At 30.4% G+C, this 19,393-nt stretch overlaps 2 protein-coding genes across 3 annotated transcripts; one reads left to right on the forward strand and one right to left on the reverse strand.

Moving 5' to 3' along the window:
* The first annotated feature begins 5,205 nt into the window (after positions 1-5,205).
* On the forward strand, positions 5,206-5,613 carry LOC125584289. The gene has a single exon (XM_048752578.1). It carries the CDS (start codon positions 5,206-5,208, stop codon positions 5,611-5,613), a length of 408 nt encoding a protein of 135 aa, XP_048608535.1.
* A 3,135-nt stretch (positions 5,614-8,748) lies between these two features.
* LOC106388206 (methionine adenosyltransferase 2 subunit beta) lies at positions 8,749-10,355 on the reverse strand. Of its 2 annotated transcripts, none has more exons than XM_013828241.3 (6): positions 10,094-10,355; positions 9,819-9,984; positions 9,533-9,720; positions 9,328-9,454; positions 9,127-9,257; positions 8,749-9,040 (listed from the first exon to the last, which is right to left on the reverse strand). In XM_013828241.3, exons 1-6 carry the CDS (start codon positions 10,310-10,312, stop codon positions 8,897-8,899), a joined length of 975 nt encoding a protein of 324 aa, XP_013683695.2. In that variant the 5' UTR covers positions 10,313-10,355; the 3' UTR covers positions 8,749-8,896. The 2 variants fall into 2 exon arrangements, with proteins under 2 accessions (XP_013683695.2, XP_013683694.2); XM_013828240.3 differs by having other exon boundaries at positions 9,819-10,020; positions 10,094-10,351.
* Between the last annotated feature and the right edge of the window lie 9,038 nt (positions 10,356-19,393).

A 19,393-nucleotide genomic window follows, 5' to 3' on the forward strand; every position in this document is an offset into this window, starting at 1 on the left:
TCTCCAAAGAACCTAGACGACTTACATTTCAGTGGTCATAGGTCAGTTTTGCATTTGACTGGATTATTTCAGAAGTTTGACTTTCCAGGACGACTTACATTTCAGTCGTCTGATGAAAATTGAAATATCAATATTTTATTAACACTATACGACTTACAATTAAGTCGTTATAGTTTAGTTTTGCAATTGAAAAAAAAAACTTCAATACTTAACTATACCCAGAGGACTTACAATTCAGTCATCCGCCCGACGACTTACATGTAAGTCGTCCATTATTTTATTCCGAGATTCTGGTCAAACCTCGTAAATCCTGGATGACTTACAAGTAAGTCGTCTGACGGACGACTGAATTGTAAGTCGTCTATATATAAGTAAATATTGATGTTTTTTTTTCAATTGCAAAACTAACCTATGACGATATAATTGTAAGTCGTCTAGTTTAAAAAAAAATATTGATATTTTAATTTTCACGAGACGACTGAAATGTAAGTCATCCAGGAAAGTCAAACTTCTGAAATAATCCAGTCAAATGCAAAACCAACCTATGACGACTGAAATGTAAGTCGTCTAGCTTTTTGGAGTTTTTTTTAACCAAACAAAACTAGATGACTTATTTTTCAGTCGTCTTAAATAACAGATTTCAAAGTCAATTGCAAAAATAACCTCTGCGTTGACCGGACGACTTATATTTTAGTCATCTGGAATACTTAGATTGAATTCGTCCGCGTCGACCTAAATGGGCGACTTCTCTGGAGGTCTACTAGATGACCTCCGTGGATGTCGTCTGCGTCAATGTTTAATAAACTTGCATTTTCTCTAAAACTATAAAGACTTTTTAACATTTTCTTGTTAATTCATGTTTATTAATGAATATTTGGGCTACTGAATGAAACTTATAACTGGTGATATTTATGAGGTTACCAACATTCACGTTAATTAAAGTTTCTAACTGATATTTTAAGTCTTCTACGTTACTTTTTGAATAACTTGTATTTTTAAGAGTGATAAATAACTTCAAGATATGTAAAACTCATATTTACAAAATATGTTTTCTCCCTTAGTTTTACTAAATTTGACTAAGTTTTTTAACGCAAACTTATAAAAAATATGATATGCGTTGACTAGTTACTATTGTTTGTTTCCTTCTCTTAAGTATTATTGTTATAGACAATAATGATGATTATTGTTATGAGTTGGAAGAATGGTTAAAATGCTTCTTAAAATGTTGTATCAATATGAAACTACCAACATTCTTGTTTATTAAGATGAGAAAAAGGTCAGTGGAATTTATTATTGCATATGAGAGATTCAAAGATAAGAAAAAGGCTACTGAAGTCTATTATTTCATTGATTTGTAAATGTGTAAACACATTGTTAGCACATGTATTACATCTTGGGAAACATTATTACTGATTTTACAAAAAAATTACAACTAAAAAAGTAGACATGCAATTCACAAAACAGATCACAAATAAAACTATTATAGATCATTCCTCTACAAAGACAAGCTTGGACTCTACTTGATATGGAAGAAAACTTTGTCAGAAGACTTTCAGGAAGTCCAGACGACTTTTAGGATGTCCAGACGACTTCCAAACGACTTCCAGGAAGTCCAGACGACTTTCAGGAAGTCCAGACGACTTTCAGGAAGTCCAGACGACTGAAGTGGAAGTAGTCTGGAAGACTTCCTGGAAGTCGTCTAGTGCATTATATTTTAGACGACTAACAGGTAAGTCGTCCCAGAAGTCTTCCAGATCTGAAAAACTTGCATATCAAACCCATATCTGAAAAACCTGCATATCCAAAAACGTTCAAATGGCCTAAAAACAGAAAAAATGAGTGGAAGATTAGATAAATCTACCTTTATAGAACACACAAAAATATATATCTAAAATTAATAGATCTACCTTTAAATGAGTGGAAGATGAGTACCATCTGATTAAAAACCTGCAAAAGATATAGATTAGTAAGAAACAAATGAGACAAAACTGAAAAATTCATATAAAGTTTGGTGTTTTCAAGTCAAAGAGATTAGAGAGAGGTTGAAGAGATTTAGAATGATGAACATTACATTTTTGTTGCAGCCATTTGAGAGGAGGAAAGAGAATGTGTAAATATTTCTTTATATAGGGAGACAAAAAATCCAATTAGGTTAAATAATTTTGATTCAAACGACTTCCTAGACGACTTACTTGTAAGTCGTCCAGAAGAGTTTAATATTTTTAGCTGGAAATTAAAATATTTTTAGCGGAAAACTAAAATAGAAGACTTTCCAGGCGACTTACAAGTCGTCTGGTTTAAATAAATCGTCTGGTTTAAATTATTTAAGCGGGAAAATAATTTTTTAAAATTTTTTAGGCGGGAATATTTGGACGACTTACATGTAAGTCGTCTGTTTTAATTTCTTCACAAGACGACTGAAATGTAAGTCGTCTAAACCCTAAACATAACCCTTAAACTTAATTAACTAACTAAACACTTCATAAAATCAAATTAAACTTCAAAAGTGTTTACTATACACAAAAATAAACACGTATAGATAAAAAATTAATTTTTCAGAAAAACATTCAAGCTTTCCAAAATCTAACCCTAAAAATACATACAATACTACAACATATGTTGCCAAACCCTAGACCAAAGAATACCATGATTCACTACCTACACTCATCTATGTTGATAACAATTCAATTTTGTTATATTTTAATTTATATCACTTAAAACTGTTTATAATTACATGATTTTAATTTTTCGCTTATCAAAATATTTTTTAAAATTTTTATAAATTATTTTTAAGATTAGCTAAACCAGAAAACTTACTTTGAAGTTGTCCAGACGACTTCCAACATATCAGACGACTTACTAGGGTTATATTCATAAAAATAGCTTCTGTTTTTCTGTTTGGTCACAAGGTGCTGGGATGTAATTTCATAAGGCTTTTAAGTTAGTTTTGCACTTGATTCAAGTTTGGGTATAGGTTTGGGGTTAAAATCAAGTTGTGGGTTAGTTTTGGCAAATTCACCAATTAATAAATTAGTGAATCAGTTAGGAACTAATAATAAATCAATAACCTAACTAAAAGTCTAAAACTTAATAAAAACATGACAAATAAGAAAAACTAACTAAATTTTATTATAACATATACAATTAGTATTTTAAAATAAAATTCGTTTTTAATATATATAAGATTCATTAAGGATATTTTTAAAATTAATAAATTAGTAACTTAACTAAAAAGAAATAATAAATCAATAATTTAGCTGAAACATAATAAAAACATGAAAAATAAAAAAATTACCTAAAATGAAAGAAAACAAGACAAATAAGCAAATTTAATTCTCAAATAATATTTTACAATAACCAACTAAAAACATTTTAAAATATAACAGATTACTTTAAAAATAAAACAATTAACATAATTAATAAATAAATGTTGACAAATAAGCGAAAAAACCTAAAAATATGGAGAAGCTAACACATAAGCCAAATCAATTCATAAATAATAGTATAGATAGATAGATCACGTTATCTTAACATACAATATATATTTTAAATTCAAAAAGATGAAACGAGGACTTAGTTGTAAAACAACAAAACAAAAGTAAACAATAAAACCAGAACCGTTTCAATCCTTTATTTATACTAGATTTTTTAACCGCGCTACGCGCGGATAAGATATTATATATATTTCTCAATTCTATAAAATATAATGTATAATATTGTATTACATTATTTAAAAAATATAAAATAATACTACATAACATAAATATATTTTTAAATTTTTTTTGTGGAAATCATTATGTTGTTTGATTGTTATACTTGATTCACATAGATATTTGTGATAGATGAATAAATATATTTTTATTATCAGTAAATAATATATATTTATTATATAATATAAGAAAAATGAAATTATTTACTTTTTAAACAAATTTGTCTCATGTTGGGGACTCGGTTATAAACATATCATATTCGAAGAAGACATTTTTACAGTTATCAATCTTCTTAACAGTCAAAAAACAAATCTGAATATCAAAACAATATCTCATACAATCTCTTTGTGGAATAACTGCTCTGAAGAAATTGAATTTAGGCATAAAAAAAGATTGGAAGTGGATGTACATATGTGTTATCTAAGTCACCTTTACAAAGTACTATTCATAGTTCATATATCATTTATGTTCATCCTATTTTTTGTCCATTCTTTATTAAACATTTTGAAGTAACTGATGCTAATTAATAATAAATTTTTGGCTGTCAAAAAATAATCAAATTTGTCTAATTATTGCTTAAATATTTTATTAATATTGTTTAAGAAACTTTTAAGTGATATCATAGTTTAATTTTTATTAATTTTTTTTGTTAATTTTTAGAGTTTTTTGTATTTAAGATTTTTTCCTATATTAAGTTTCTATTTCTTTTACAGAATTGATATATATATATATATATATATATATATATATGTCATAAAAATTACCATCAAATCAGTGTTACTTATTTATTATTTTGTTTCTAATTAAAATATGCTTTTTAAATAATTTAATGTAAAATAAAATTATATACTTCTTTTGCAGTTTCGCCTTGTTTACCTTTGTATAATGGTTTTCTTAAATTTATTCTACTCCACTTTACATGGACATTCATTTGACAGAACCATTAAAAAAATCTTAGACTATATCTAATTGGATCGCACATTAAATAAATCTCAGTTCTATTGAGTGGTGGCATCTATTCTATTAAAAGGGAAGCAGTCTTGAAAAATCTACTTATAAAAGGTTGTTGGACTTATTTGTTAGAAATTTAACATGTCTTCTTTTATATAGTATCAATAATATTAACAGAGAATAAAACTTTCATTAATAGCAGAATATTCTTTTAATTTTTGAGATTTAACTACATTTAAGCTAACAATAAAATCGACCAAATTAATTATATTTTACCCCACAATAATACGTTAGTATGGTATTTTACCAAATAAAAGAGCGGTTATTTAATATTTATTCATTTCGAATATTGAATCAAATCACATAGAATAAATATTTATTCTAAACGTGGACTAAGTAAACATCGGCCAAGACTTGGGAGCAACTCAGAGAGAAAAAGAACAATGTGTTTTGGAGCAAAGGCATTTGGTTTACTCAAGGAGTTCCACGCTTCTCCTTCATAGCGTGGCTTGCAGTAAGGAACCGGTTGTCAACGGGGGATAGAATGAGAGCTTGGGGAATTCACCAGAGCTGTATGCTATGTGGAGAAAGAGATGAGACAAGGGATCATGTGTTCTTTGCATGTCCTTACTCCTTCACGGTTTGGGATACATTGGTGAGTCGACTGAGTGGCCACAGAACTGACCCTGACTGGACAACAACGCTCCAGTTTGTTTGTCGTAACAATCTGCACGTAGTGGACAAGACACTACTGAGGATGGCATTCCAAAGTTGTATATACCATTTGTGGAAGGAGAGGAATGAGAGAAGACACAGTACTGGCTATCGTTCAGTGGAGCAAGTGATCCGGATCATACACAAGGGGATTCGGAATCGGATCACTTCTCTGCGCTACAAAGAGGATCACAAGCTGAGGGGACTGATGGAGAGATGGTTTGAAGTTACAGCTTAGTAGAAGGAAGACTTAACCAATTTTGTCACAGCAATGTAAAGTTTCTTTTTAGGCTTTTTTAGTCTTTGTAAATGCCTATTCATTCTACTTGATCAATAAATTTCACATTTCATCAAAAAAACATACTAAAAATGCACTAAGATTTTTACACTAATTAACAACTTATCTATGTTTTTTCTGTAATTCAAAATCATTCAGAACTAAAAGAAATAAAAGGTTATAGATTAACAAACAAAATGACATCTAATTATTTTTTAAAAACCTATGTATCAATATTCAAAATAAATCATTCAAATATTATGCATATATTCAAAATAACAAAAAAAATCTAATATAAACTAAAATACTATACTGTAAACCATATATCATATACATATTTTAATATCATTTATTTTAATTTTCATCCATCATAAATTTTTTTTTTGAATATTCCGTAAAACCAAATAAAAATTTTACCTAAAAATTAACATAATAAATTATTAAAGAAAAAATATTATAAAATTAACTTTTAAACCTAAAAAATTTACCTAAAAATTAACATTTTTTTGAATATTCCGTAAAACCAAATTAAAATTTTACCTAAAAATTAACATAATAAATAATTAAAGAAAAAATATTATAAAATTAACTTTTAAACCTAAAATGAAAACATAAACTTGTACTAAGTTATTTATAACAAAAATAAACTAATACTGTTATATCAATAATTTTTTTTTCTGTTAACATTTTTTCGAATGATATAATAAAATTTTATTCAATTTTAGCTTTCTAAATATATGAAAAATTTAATCAAAAAGTTTTATCATGTTTTTTTGAGTTTATATGAGATCAATCGGTATCGTATTACAGGTTAATAACAAATTTTTGGATTGTTATTAGATTTATCATATGTTTTATAAATGTGAACTGGATTATATTCTGGGTCGTCGAGTTGCGACCATGAGTCAGGATTGGATATAAAAATGGTGCTTCAAACTTAAACATTATGATAAAACAACTTAAAAATTATTTATTTAATAAGAATTAAATTCAAGAAAATTTTGTCAAAAGGATCAACAAAAAAATACCCGCGCTTTCGAAGCGCGGGTCAAAATCTAGTTGTTGTTTATGATTATACGAAATCAATAATAAAGATCAAATGTAAATCAACAATGTTGCATATTTCTTTTGTTTCAAGGCTCAACAATATCTCTCTTCATTTTATTCCCTGCTATCTCCTCTTGTCCGTCTTGTTTGAACATACAAATAAGTCACAGTATACGCATGTTATATTCAAAGTCATAATTGACATTATTTGCTTTAATGTATCCCACTGTGTGGTTTGTACGTAGTTGGTTTTTTATTTGTTCGACACTTGAGTCCTGAGCATATGTTTGTGTCATCCAATTTTATATATACATCCTAGTTTTATCCATTTTGTTGAAATTGGTAATATAAATCTTAAAATTCATGTGAAAGTAAGCTTTGTAACTGTTTAGTTTTCTTCTCTTCTGCAATGATGTCTTACAAACAGAGTTCATAAGAAGAGTAAGTAAGCTACACATCCAAATTCCTTTGAAGATCCTATGGTTTTATCATTGTCTTTACTAATTAACTAACATATATGCTGGTTTTAGATTGAACACCGATGCATTTAGAACCGCTCAAGCTTGTGCTCTTCGTGAGGTAATGAGTACTGTAGCATCCTCCTCTATTCTCTGTTTTCATAGATTCCAAGGTTGAAGCCCCATCAGTTGCTGCACTTTTCTCAACGTCACCGCTTTCTCCTGCAGTTTCGACTTTTGGAGCAGGAACTCACTCTTTGCAATACACAATGCTCCCTAGGTTACATAAACAACCTACACTTTACTGCATATAGGTTTAGTTAAAACCAAATTTAAATGCAGTGGAAGAAGATGATCCAGAAAACATTGTGAGCACTAAGGTACCCTGCGGAAATAAAAAGAACATATCAAGACAGCTAAATGGTGCTCAAAAACAAAATATAACTAAACCAGTTTCATGAAATAATCACTACTTAATACAGTGATTTATATCTTTAGATGCATAATCTTAAGAGAATGACCAATTTGAGATACGAAGATGGAAAATGAAAGATAATAGGAAGCTGGCTAATATTAACAAATATCTAATACAACCCATACCCAAAATTATTAATAGGTGACGAAATACTAAAATACGTTGCACGAACCGTAATATCACACCTTTTAATTAGCAAATGCGTTAATGATTCTCTGCACACGCATCTCCTACTTGTAATGGACAACAATCATAGAGAGATATGGCTTAGCGATACTTCTCTTCTCCATCGCCAACAACTCACAGGTATGGTGGGACCGGGAGAACCATCGGGACATGGCTCAGCCGCCGGATCTCATCGGGCCATTCTTCTTCATGTTTCGCTCTCAAAGGTTGATTGGTGTTTGAACAACAATCGCATCAGACAGACATTTTCAATCAGGTTTCTAAGTTTGAGATAGAAGAGAAACTGAGAGGATATGTGGAGATTCATCCTACTCTCAGCTATCTCCAATTTATAGAATTTGAGGTGAATTTACGGTTTTCATTGACTGGGAAGGGAGACGGAGAGTTCGAGATTGTTAATGGCTTTACTAGAGAAAAACATTCATTGTCAAATTAAGGAGGAATACGTTGAATGAAGCCAAAAATATGGATATAAACAAAGTTGGGAGGTTAAGAGTCGAGAAATAGACGTTTTTTTGCAGACACATGAAAAAACAGAGACAGCGTTGAAGGGTCGAAGAAGAAGAAGAATGAAAACCTAATCTATGAAACGGCAGAGTTTGGTCGCAAACTCATAAAACGTTAGAGCTGCTAGGCCATATATACAAACTGTACCAATGGAATTATAGCTAACTCGGCCTTTTTGAGACTTGGACCAAAATCATGTATCAAAATTAAATCATATCACAATACTAAATTTAATAACCGAATCAAACTTAATAACTAAACTGGACATAAATGTGGGACCCACAAACTTAAAATACTGTCGACGGTAACGCTTAGAAATATACAGATCAGTCAGGCCGAAAACAATATATGATTGGCCCACAAACAATGTCCAATTCGATGATCCAACATTCGGTGGTGACGTGGAGAGATGAAGCTATATGATTGGCTAGAATTAATAGTCCTACGTGGACAGGCTAGAATTGGAGAATATCTGGCTTTTAGTATTGTGATTAGATTTGGTTTTATCATAACCGAAATTTATGTAGTAGAAAGAAGCAGCGGTAGGTAAGGAAGACAGAAAGGAACAATGTTACGAGAGGATATGGGAACGAGATTCAGACTGAAGCGTTAATCTAACACCGTCTTTGAACGAAGTTGGGGAGATGTCAAGTGTCTGAATGAGTTTAGTTATGTCCATTGATATATCTGCTGGTGACACCACTCCTCGATCAACCTAGTTAAGCAAAACAGTTCACCCCCATTAACAAGTGACTGCTCTACAATATTCTTCTACAAGCGAGAGTGAAAACATCATATTACCGATGAAGCAGAAACATGTTTAATCAAGGAAAGATCGTGTCCTCTGACTTGTGCAACCACTTCCGCCATTTGAACACGAGAGAGTCTGTCCGGTCCACCAGCATTCAAAACAAGCCGCATCTGTTTATCATCTGAAGGAAGGCAACAACAACATGTTACATTTTATTACCGAACTATGATGACTCAAGAGAAATAATATACCTGAGAGAACCCATCTGTCAATCAACCTCAAGATGATGATAACGAGATCCGTAACATAAATGGGACAACGATACTCATCGTGGAAGAAATCAACCGTGTCTCCCTTCTGTAAGACACTATCCATCCACTATATAAAAAAAAAAGGCCAATTCAATATACTCAGAAAAGAGATCTAACTTTGATAATGTTTGTGTCGGAAAGAAACCTGAACTGGGAGATTCTTAGGGAGTGGTGATAGAGTTTGAGGACCAAAGATGATACTACTCCTCAAGATAACAAAGTTTTGACATTTATCTCTGATGAGAAGCTCTGCTGCAACTTTTGATTTCCCATAAACGTTGACCGCGAGAGTCTCGTCTTCTTCCTTGTAGAAAGACTTGACACCTTCATAAACTGATATTGAGATCCAATCAAATAAAAAAGAAAGAAAGAAATAATGGGTGTGTGTGTGTGATAAAATCTCTCTCTCTATATATGTATGACTTGTTAACCTTGATCAGTAGAGAGATGAATCAACAGGGTTTTGTGTTTTGTCTGAAAAGATGAAGATAACCAGTTAACAAGGGAAGAAGGGACGTTGATGGAGAGAGCTGAATCTGGATCTTGCTCACAGACTCGAGGAACAGAGAGAGCTGCACAATTCACGACCACGTCGGGCTGGAAACAAATTGTCGATTTCAGACCAGAGAGTCTCTAACACACAAACATTAGTTCTTTGAATCTGGGAAGAGATCCGGCGAAAGAAAGGATAGTTGATTCGACGAACCTGACCAAAGTGGTGGGAGATGGAATGGAAGCCAAGACCGGTTTTGAGATCGACATGAAACGATGGGAAATGTGGGAAAGCGTCGAGCAAGAGGCCTGGAAGGGGACAAGAGTGATGAGTGAAAGCGACGTCGTAACGATCTTCGGCCAAAGCTTGAAGAAGATGCTGGCCCAAGTAGCCCGTTCCTCCCACAACCACCACTTTCGTCTTCTTCTCCATTCTTTCTTCTCCGGCTACTCTCCCACCCACGTTTGTTTTCTTATGTAACTCAATTTTTTTTACCTCTTCATCACTGTTCAGTAAAAAAAATGGACTTAAATTTAAAATACAGAAAAAATCATCTATCCTATACTAAAAAGGAAGATATACTCAACAGAGAAGCATGCCACCTCAGCTTAAAAAATCAACCAATCAAACTATTTTAAACTTCCATGTCATTTTACCTTCATACAAAAATTAAAATTTACGGTATTAACCAAACTAAATATTTTGACTCATCGTCTATTTTCACGTAACTTTTTTTTAATAATATATGTTCCATAAATTGTGATGTCTACCTTTTGGATTCCATCTGTCAGTTTAATTGTTTTCAGTTTCGGCCATGAAAACACCAATTCTTCAGCTGCCATAACTCAGAAACTGGTTCCAGATATTATAAATTCTAGAATGAACTTCCCCTTCCACTTCTAAAGTTAGGCTTCTAGCTCCTTCCTGCAGTGATTTCTGTTAGAACCTTAAGCGGCAGCAATACATCTCAAACGACATTACTCTAACAATTCAATCCGCATCTCCGCCGGACCTCCTAAAACGTTGTCGGAAAGTTTCTATGGCTCTAGAAAGATGCAAAATCATGGGAATCGTACTCCTCCTGTTTGATGAAAAGGTAGTCTAAACCTAACGCCTCTAATCAATGTTTTCTGTTTTTGCAGAGACGGTCTACAATTTAAGATCAGAGTTATCAAATAAGGTGATCTAGCGAAAGATGATGTTAGAAGATCTTCGTGTGCAAGCGAAATGGGCGGCTTTACCGGAGGTGGCGAAGCTCTTGCCGTTACCGAACTTTTGCAATATGTTTCTTCAATCAAGGCCGATTGCATGGCACGTCAACCGGTATGCTAACATGATCATTTACTCTAAAATTCTGCCGGTATGATTGTGATGTCAATTAGTGTCGAAGCTGGTGCTCTTCGGGAGTCTTTGAGTGATGACAAAAAAGTTGTTGACATACGAGGTCACATGAATTCTCTTAGTGTGGATTCCAAGCATTTTTACTGCCTCGTTTTTTTTGAGAAAATATTTCAGGTGTAAGATATATATATATATATATATATATATATATATATATATATATATATATATATATATATATATATATATATATATATATATATATATATAATATAACATTCTTTGTGCTCTTTTATAGAAGCTAACATCACTTGATGGTAACAAGAGATTTGCCTTAGCAGCTGTTTGATAAGAGATTAGGAGGCTAAGGTTTGTGTATATTCATTCTAATATTTCATTTACTTTGTTTTTTGTGCTTACATGAAGCGGCCAGAAAGCTTTAGTTCCAGAGTTACTCTTGATGCCAAAAGTATGGTTTATGATAACTAATCTCAATAGCCTTTAGAAAGCATGTGCTTTAGGGCTACAAAGAGATGGTCCAATCAGATTACCATTCATGTGTTTCTTTTCCGTGAGGAGTCTCAGACGAAAAGGTTGAAAAGGATGTTTCAAACAAGATTCAAGATTCCATATCAATTTCTCGACACTCATCCTTTTGTAGACTCTTTAGTCCAATCTGATTACCATATTTCATTGGAAGTAAGTAGCATCCAAACTTTCATGGGAGCTTATATACTTTTTTTTTATTTTTCTTTTTATACAAAGTTCAAATTTGATATGCTTTGTTAATTATTTAAGGTAAAACATCAAAATTTCTTTATCTCGGAGATGAGAAGGCTTATCAAAGAAACACAGTATACACTGCTGCTCTACATTCAAGCTTCTCATGCGTCTGATTGGACTGATAACAAAGGAAATAAAGAAGCAAATCAGAGTGTCGAAAATAGTCGAAGGAGATACATTGATGGTGAACATTGGTTTGATGTTGAAGGGAGCCAGGATTATGGGAGTGAATAAAGATATGTTGAGAATGCAACTGATCAGTCTAGAATGGATCAGTAACCGTATTCCTTCATTGATTTGACGGATCTAAGTTCTGTTTTGGTAAAAGTTTGAGACTTATTCCTTACATAATATCTGACCATAAAATGTTTATATTTGACTGGGATGGTTAAGTTTAGATTTGCCTGGGATGGTTATTTTAGTTTTTAGGGCTAACTCTTCTTACTTCTTTGGAAGATAGACATATCTTATGGGTTTTTTTTCTCTCTGAACTAACTTTACGCTACCTTGAATTTTCTATATGTTTTACTCGCTGAGGAGACTGAGGTAAAGGATTGTGCGGATGATTTTGGAAGAGATGAAAAATTGGATTTAGATGACAAATGAATCAGAGTATGATGCTGATGAATATGGTGGGGGAGGAGTTTGAAGAGAGATAATTAAGACAAGAGGATCATGAGTTGGTAAATCAGTAGGACAAAGATCTGGAGGAGGAAACTGAGGAAGAGAAAAATGCAGGTGAGTTTGCCGACGAGATTGGAGATGGTCTGATCTTGAGAGTGAAGGTGATGAGGTGCATGCTTATCAAGAAGTCAAATTTGGAGAAGTTGTTGATGTGTAAGAAGAGCATCATGGTGTTCTCCATGATAGACGTAAGCGTAAACATTTTGAAATATTTGTTAGAAGCTTAGACAAAGGTACTACGGAGGAGGATTTAAAGAAAGTATTTAGTCCCTGGGCAAGTGACTGAATATAGAATTATGAAGAATCCACAGACAAAGAAGAGCAAGAGTTATGCTTTTCTGCTTTTTGTGTTTGTTGATTAGGCAAAACGAGGTGTTAAAGAGCTTAGAACCCAATGGTAATCCTTACACTTTAGTATTTAATGGAGCGTTTTGTAGCTTTACACTGAACATCACTCCTTTGGTCATTTTGTGTTTACCCATTATATATAAAGTATTTTTTGTTTCACTATATAAATTGTTTTTATATTTCAATGTAACTTTATATTTATTGGATATTATGTTGCCAATTAAATTATGTAAACTACTATGTAATTGATTAAATTTATATATTAAATAACAGTTTTTTAAAGTAATAACTTTTGAATATTTGTTCAAAAAAACTTTTAAAAGTATTACAGATTTTAATTAAAACTGGAGGATACAAATCTCAGATAGTGTATCCACGTAGGCAAAAATAATCGGCCAATGAGAAACTATATTTTTGTCATGTCACCTCCTCTATTTGTTTTTACAAAATAATCCTTTAACTTTTTACTTAAACAATTAAAACCGAAAATAGTTTTTTAGTGAAATATATTATTTATATAAATATAATTATTTTTTTTACATAATAGTTTGTAAAGAAATATTAAGTGTAAATAATATCATAATTTTATAAAATACTAAAATAAATTGGGCTGGTTTTCAAATTTCACAAATAAAAAATATTATTTGTAAACTTAGAAGAATATATCAAGAATATTCTTTTTTAGGAAAGAAAATATAAAAAAATATATCGGAGACAAATCCATCTCTATTATGAAATTCCTCTATTTAAAAAAAAAAAATAGAGGAATACATTGGAGATGGTCTAAGGCATGGCCGACGTAAATGATCGACGTTGAGATTTCAGCTTTTCTAATTCTTACTATTATAATGTTTCAATATAATTTTAATATTCCATTTGTTTTATAATATAATGGTTTAAAAGTATTTTTTTGTTTCACTATATTGTTTTTTATATTTCAATGTAACTTTATATTTATTGAATATTGTGTGGCCAATTAAATTATGTAAATTATTGTGTAATTGATTAAATTTATATATTAAATGACAGTTTTCTAAAGTAATAACTTTTAGATATTACAGATTTTAATTAAAACTGATTACATTTTGAAACAAATAGAGTAATCTCTAAATTAACTTTATATAATTATGAGGATAAAATTGTAAAGTGGTCTCACCTTAAATTTTTTTCATTCTGTGCATTCCTAATTAGAATGAGATAATCAACCTCTAATATTATATTACTCTCAGTATATTAGAAATGGTCGAACAGTAAACCAATTAAGGATGATGGAAGGAAGACATAAAGATGTATTTCCAGTTATCACAAATATATAAACAATTGACAACAACTTAATTATGTCCAGCGTAAGACAACCGAGAAGAGTTTCCATACATTCTAATTTAATAATATCTTACTATATTAGTGGTTAAATCAGTTTTCTCTAACACAAATATTCACTTCATTCTTGGAGTTTAAGCTTTTCTATATGATGATATTAGTAGTTTGATCCCAAAAAAAATGATCGAACGGTACATTGTAATTGGAGAAAGAAAACAAACAAAAATCAACCGAAGAATTTTAAGGTATATGAAACAAAAATTAGAAATCGTAATTCTCTGCAGTTAAAGAATAAGACAATAAAATTGTAAAAATACAAAATAAAACAAAAAAATATACACAGAGAGAAAGATTTAGTAAAATAAAATCATAATATAATTTCCATAATTGATAGTGCTCAGGTACACTAAAAAATCTAAATTTACAACATACAAAGTTTTATCTAATTAAAATGATTCTACAAAAAGTGCCAGCATGAAGAGTTAGAAATATATGATAAAATATAATACATAACGTTAAAATACATTATCACTTATCACTAAAAAATCATGTTAGTAGTAATAAAAATGAAATGACAACACATTTATTAAAACCATAGAATGAAACGCAACATGGTGTTATTAAATATACAAACTAAAAATTAAATATGCTCAACGCAAACACACATAAAAATGAGACATTATATTTGGGTATATTTAAAATTATTAAATATATTATATTGTTGATAATTTTAAAATTACTTAAAAAGAAACTACATTATTAAAAAATTAATATACAAATAAAACGAAAGCAATTTTGGTAACGTCAAAATAAAAAATGAATAAAAAATATATTATGTTAATAAAATAGATTTTATATTTTAAAGACTTCTAATTCATGTAATATTACAAAATTTAAAATTTGTTTATTACAATTAATATTTTACCATTAGATATATTAAAATAATATTCTTGATCGATATTCAATTGTCAGTTTTCAATTATTACACGTAAAAAAATATTATTACGTACGCTTTTTTTTTTTTGAAAAAGGGGTTTTATATTTTAAGTAAGTTATTGGAGTACTTTTTATTTTCATGAATTTATTCGATATGAAATTCCGATCTTTTAAAATAACTCTAAAATCTCGGACTTGATTCTTCATATTTATTAGTTAATTGTATTACATATAATAGAAATATTACTTTAAACTAAAAATATAAAAAAATGAAATTTAAAAATTAGTTATATATAATTTAATATACAAAAATTTGCAAACGAATAAAAATGATAAATGTAACAAATTTAAATATATTATCCGCGCGTAGCGCGGAAAAAGAATCTAGTTTGTTTAAAAACATGATTCTCTAACTATTTAAAGCCTCAAATTATTTTGACTAATTGTTTTAACTATTTTGACTAAGCCATTTTTAAGACGTCATTAAAATAGTTAGCAGGGTTAATCTTCGTCTTTAATCTCTGTTAAATGCATAGTTGTTTTGAAATTTTGAAAAAAACTTATTCTTCAAAGTAAGCGAACTCGTTACCAAAACTACGTACATTTTTATAAAACTAAACCACTAGACCACTTACAATTATGTTAACTTGTATGAATACTAATAGTTAATATTATTAAACTTCATTTTCTCCCAACCTAAATTCTTAAATTGTTTCAAATCTAGAAATTATATGTTATTTTGAAGATTATCGTGGCAAGGAAGTAGTCTTGGGTTGAGTCTATGGGACATATCTTGGAGCTCATCAGTGTCTCCATTCATCTTTAGGTTGATATACTCCCGTCAAAAAAGAGCTGAAGACTTTCTTTAGGTGGTACACGAGATACATACATCTAAGTCTTCGGTTTAGTTGTTGATATATATGTATGAAAAGGAAGACTCAATTTTAAGAGGCGTGACTCTGTTTTGTATGAGTGATAATATACTGATACAATTAGATTTAGGTTTCGAAAATAAACAATTTTGGATTTATTAGATTCAGAAACGAATTAGGGATTTAGACTGCAAGAAGATGATTTGGAAGTTTAATAATATTAACTATTAGTAGTTATACAAATTAATAGAATTGTAAGTGGTCTACTGTTTTAGCTTTGCAACAAGTGTAGCTTTGGTCACGGGTTTGATTCCCTTGAGGAACAATTTTAAAAACAAATTCAAAAAGCGATGTCATTTGAATTTAACAGAGATTAACCCCACTTACTCAATCTTTTAGCCATTTTAACGAGGTCTTAAAATGACTAGAAGTTAAAACGGCTAGTAAATATAAGTTGGGGCTTTAAATGATCTACAAAAAAGTTTATATTTTTCAACCAAATTTGAAAATTGATGATTTAAATGGCATTTTTTCCAATCTAAAATTAATTGGAGTTGTACATCATATAAAAGGCAATATGTACACTTTCAAAGTGTACATATTAATTGAAGTTGTATTAGTTGTACTAGTAATACTATGCATTATTCTTTATTTTAAATTTTATACGTAAAAGATGAAATTTGATTCTGGGAAGATATAATTGATTAAATACAACTATAGGTCTATCGATTTGGGATAAGAAAAGAGAAAATTGGTGGATGGTTGATGAATTTTTTTTATTTTGTTTTAAAGTGAAAGAACACTAGTGGAGAAGAAAATTAAAAAAAAAAAGAAGAAGAAGATAAGTTGAAGTTAGGTGGCGTTTTGAGTTTGAATAATAATTAGGGGAATTGGGGTGTATAACCAGACAAAAACGTATAATTCACTGCATAACCATTTTCCCTAACATTTCTATACACGGTGTTAACTTTATAAATTAATACAATATTGCCCTTTCCTGCAACCGGCGAAACCTGAAACAAAAAAAAAATTATTCTTAATTATTATATCTAAAAAGTATAACGTGGCTTTACTAACTTCACATCTTTCTTTTTTATTCCTTAGTAACTTCGTATCCTTTCATTGCTCTCCGACACCGCTTTGTTGCACATCATCGCCTCCACCGGATTAACATTGAATTGTTGACTTCTTCTTCATTCTTTGCAAGCGCATCCTCTTCTTCTCATCTGAAATCGTCTGTCACACAACAGCGTTATGGTGTCAGCGGCGAGTAGTACCAAACCGTTCCTATTCCACTTCACACCGTTGATTCTTCTCAGATCTCTGGAACTACATTAAGTTCTCAGGTGTTTACCTTCAAATCTCTTCATATGTTGTTATTTTTCTTTTCTATTTGGGCTATTGTCGGAATTAGAGTACTATAATTGGTAAATCTACAACCTCGTACCATTGCATGTCGGATCTGATTTTTGCGTCGAAATTCACCAATTGATTTAGGGTTTTGGTCTCCTCGATTGTTCTTGATTTTGAATTTTAGGAGAAATACATAATAAATAGTATAGTAATATAATTTGTTGTATGGAATAGCATCTATAATACAACTTGTATGCGTGAAATCTCTTACGCTTATTTTATTTGAGATGGAATAGGAAAACTATATGTTCGAACTATGCTATTTGAGATGGAATCAGTTGATAACCTATTCTACTTGAGATGGAATTGAATGATCTGTAACATATGTGCTATCATTCTTTATTAACAATCGTATTGTTTGAAATAAAAAAAATATTTTCTATATAAAATAGAATGAATTACTCTATTATAACAATGTTTCCCTCTTACTTAGTTCCTTAGGTTTGGCATGGACGAATTAGGCCTTCTCAGTAGATTGCTTGAGACATGTTTTGAACTCACTGGAAAGACGGATTAACAAATATTTCAACTTCCTTTGGATTGATGAGGTGGTCAAGAATGCATAAGAGGGTTCAATCTTGTTCGTTGTTATTTCATGTTCTCTTGATATTAGTTTTGTAACGGTGCCTAAATGTGTTTTATATTAGTGTGTATATGATTTTGTAAAGAAAAATAATATGTTGAACGTAAATGGAATAAAATTTATTATGACATCAAATAAAACATAATACAATGTGATATTGAATGGAAATGATATTCATATGATGTTGTCTCTTCCACCTATTATCTTTAAATGCCGTCAATCTTAATTTCTTTCCCTACAATCAATTTGAATTTGGTGTAAGCATTACTTCCTTTCCCTCAATTGTAAACACTTCAAAATCTGAACAATATTTACTGTCTTATATTGTTTGACACTGTTTCTATTCTATATGCTCATGTAGAATGGAAATGCATCTTACTGGCATTTCAAAATTTGGGTTTAGTTTATGAAAGATTATGATTAACATTGGATTAGGATTTATATTTCCATGTTGGGTTTAGTGATTAGTGGTTTTGATTTAGTTTAAAAAAGATTAAGGTTGACATTGGATATTGGATTAGGATTTATATTTTCATGTAGAGTTTAATGATTAGTTGATAGGGTTTAGTTATGTATGATTGGGTTGACATTTGGGCAAGCATAACCACATTTCATGAAGGTATAGCCATATCAACATTTGAGAAATGTGTTAAGATGATCTTTAGATTGTAACTACATTTTCACATTTTCTATTTTATATGCCTTATGTAAAATGGTATTGCATTTTACTGACATTTTAAAATTTAAGTTTAATTTATAAAAGATTGGGGTTGACATTGGATTAGAATTTATATTTCCGTGTAGGATTTAGTGATTAGTTGATAGGTTTAGTTTATCAAAGATTTGAAGTGACATAGGATGAGGGTTTATATTTTCGTATAGGGTATACTGATTATTGAGGAGGGGCTAGTTTCTGGCATATTGGGTTCTCCATTTGAAGATTGGATAAAGAGTTAATTAATATGGAAAAGTTTTAGTTTCATAATTGGGTTAGGGTTTATATTTCCTTTTAGGGTTTAGTGTGATTAAAGAAGGGTTAGTTTCTGGCATATTGGGTTTGTCATTTGAAGATTGGGGTTCACATTGAGGTCATATTTATGTGTAAAGTTTAGTGATTAGTTAATATGGTGTAGTATATATTTCTCTGTGTGTTTACTGATGTTTTACACTTCCATGCTATTTGACCTTTACATTGTGACATATACTATTGTGTCATATAGAATAGCAATGTTC

Source organism: Brassica napus, chromosome A2, assembly GCF_020379485.1.
Source record: "Brassica napus cultivar Da-Ae chromosome A2, Da-Ae, whole genome shotgun sequence".
Lineage (NCBI taxonomy): Eukaryota > Viridiplantae > Streptophyta > Magnoliopsida > Brassicales > Brassicaceae > Brassica > Brassica napus.

Excerpts from the sequence above, each read along its gene's own strand:
- LOC125584289 (XM_048752578.1), top strand. The coding sequence starts at position 5,206 with ATGAGAGCTTGGGGAATTCACCAGAGCTGTATGCTATGTGGAGAAAGA.
- LOC106388206 (XM_013828240.3), bottom strand. The coding sequence starts at position 10,312 with ATGGAGAAGAAGACGAAAGTGGTGGTTGTGGGAGGAACGGGCTACTTG. Across the intron at positions 9,455-9,532 it reads CTAAGAATCTCCCAGTTCAG|TGGATGGATAGTGTCTTACA; the intron begins GTTTCTTTCCGA and ends TTTTTTATATAG. Across the intron at positions 9,041-9,126 it reads AACATGTTTCTGCTTCATCG|GTTGATCGAGGAGTGGTGTC; the intron begins GTAATATGATGT and ends TTGCTTAACTAG.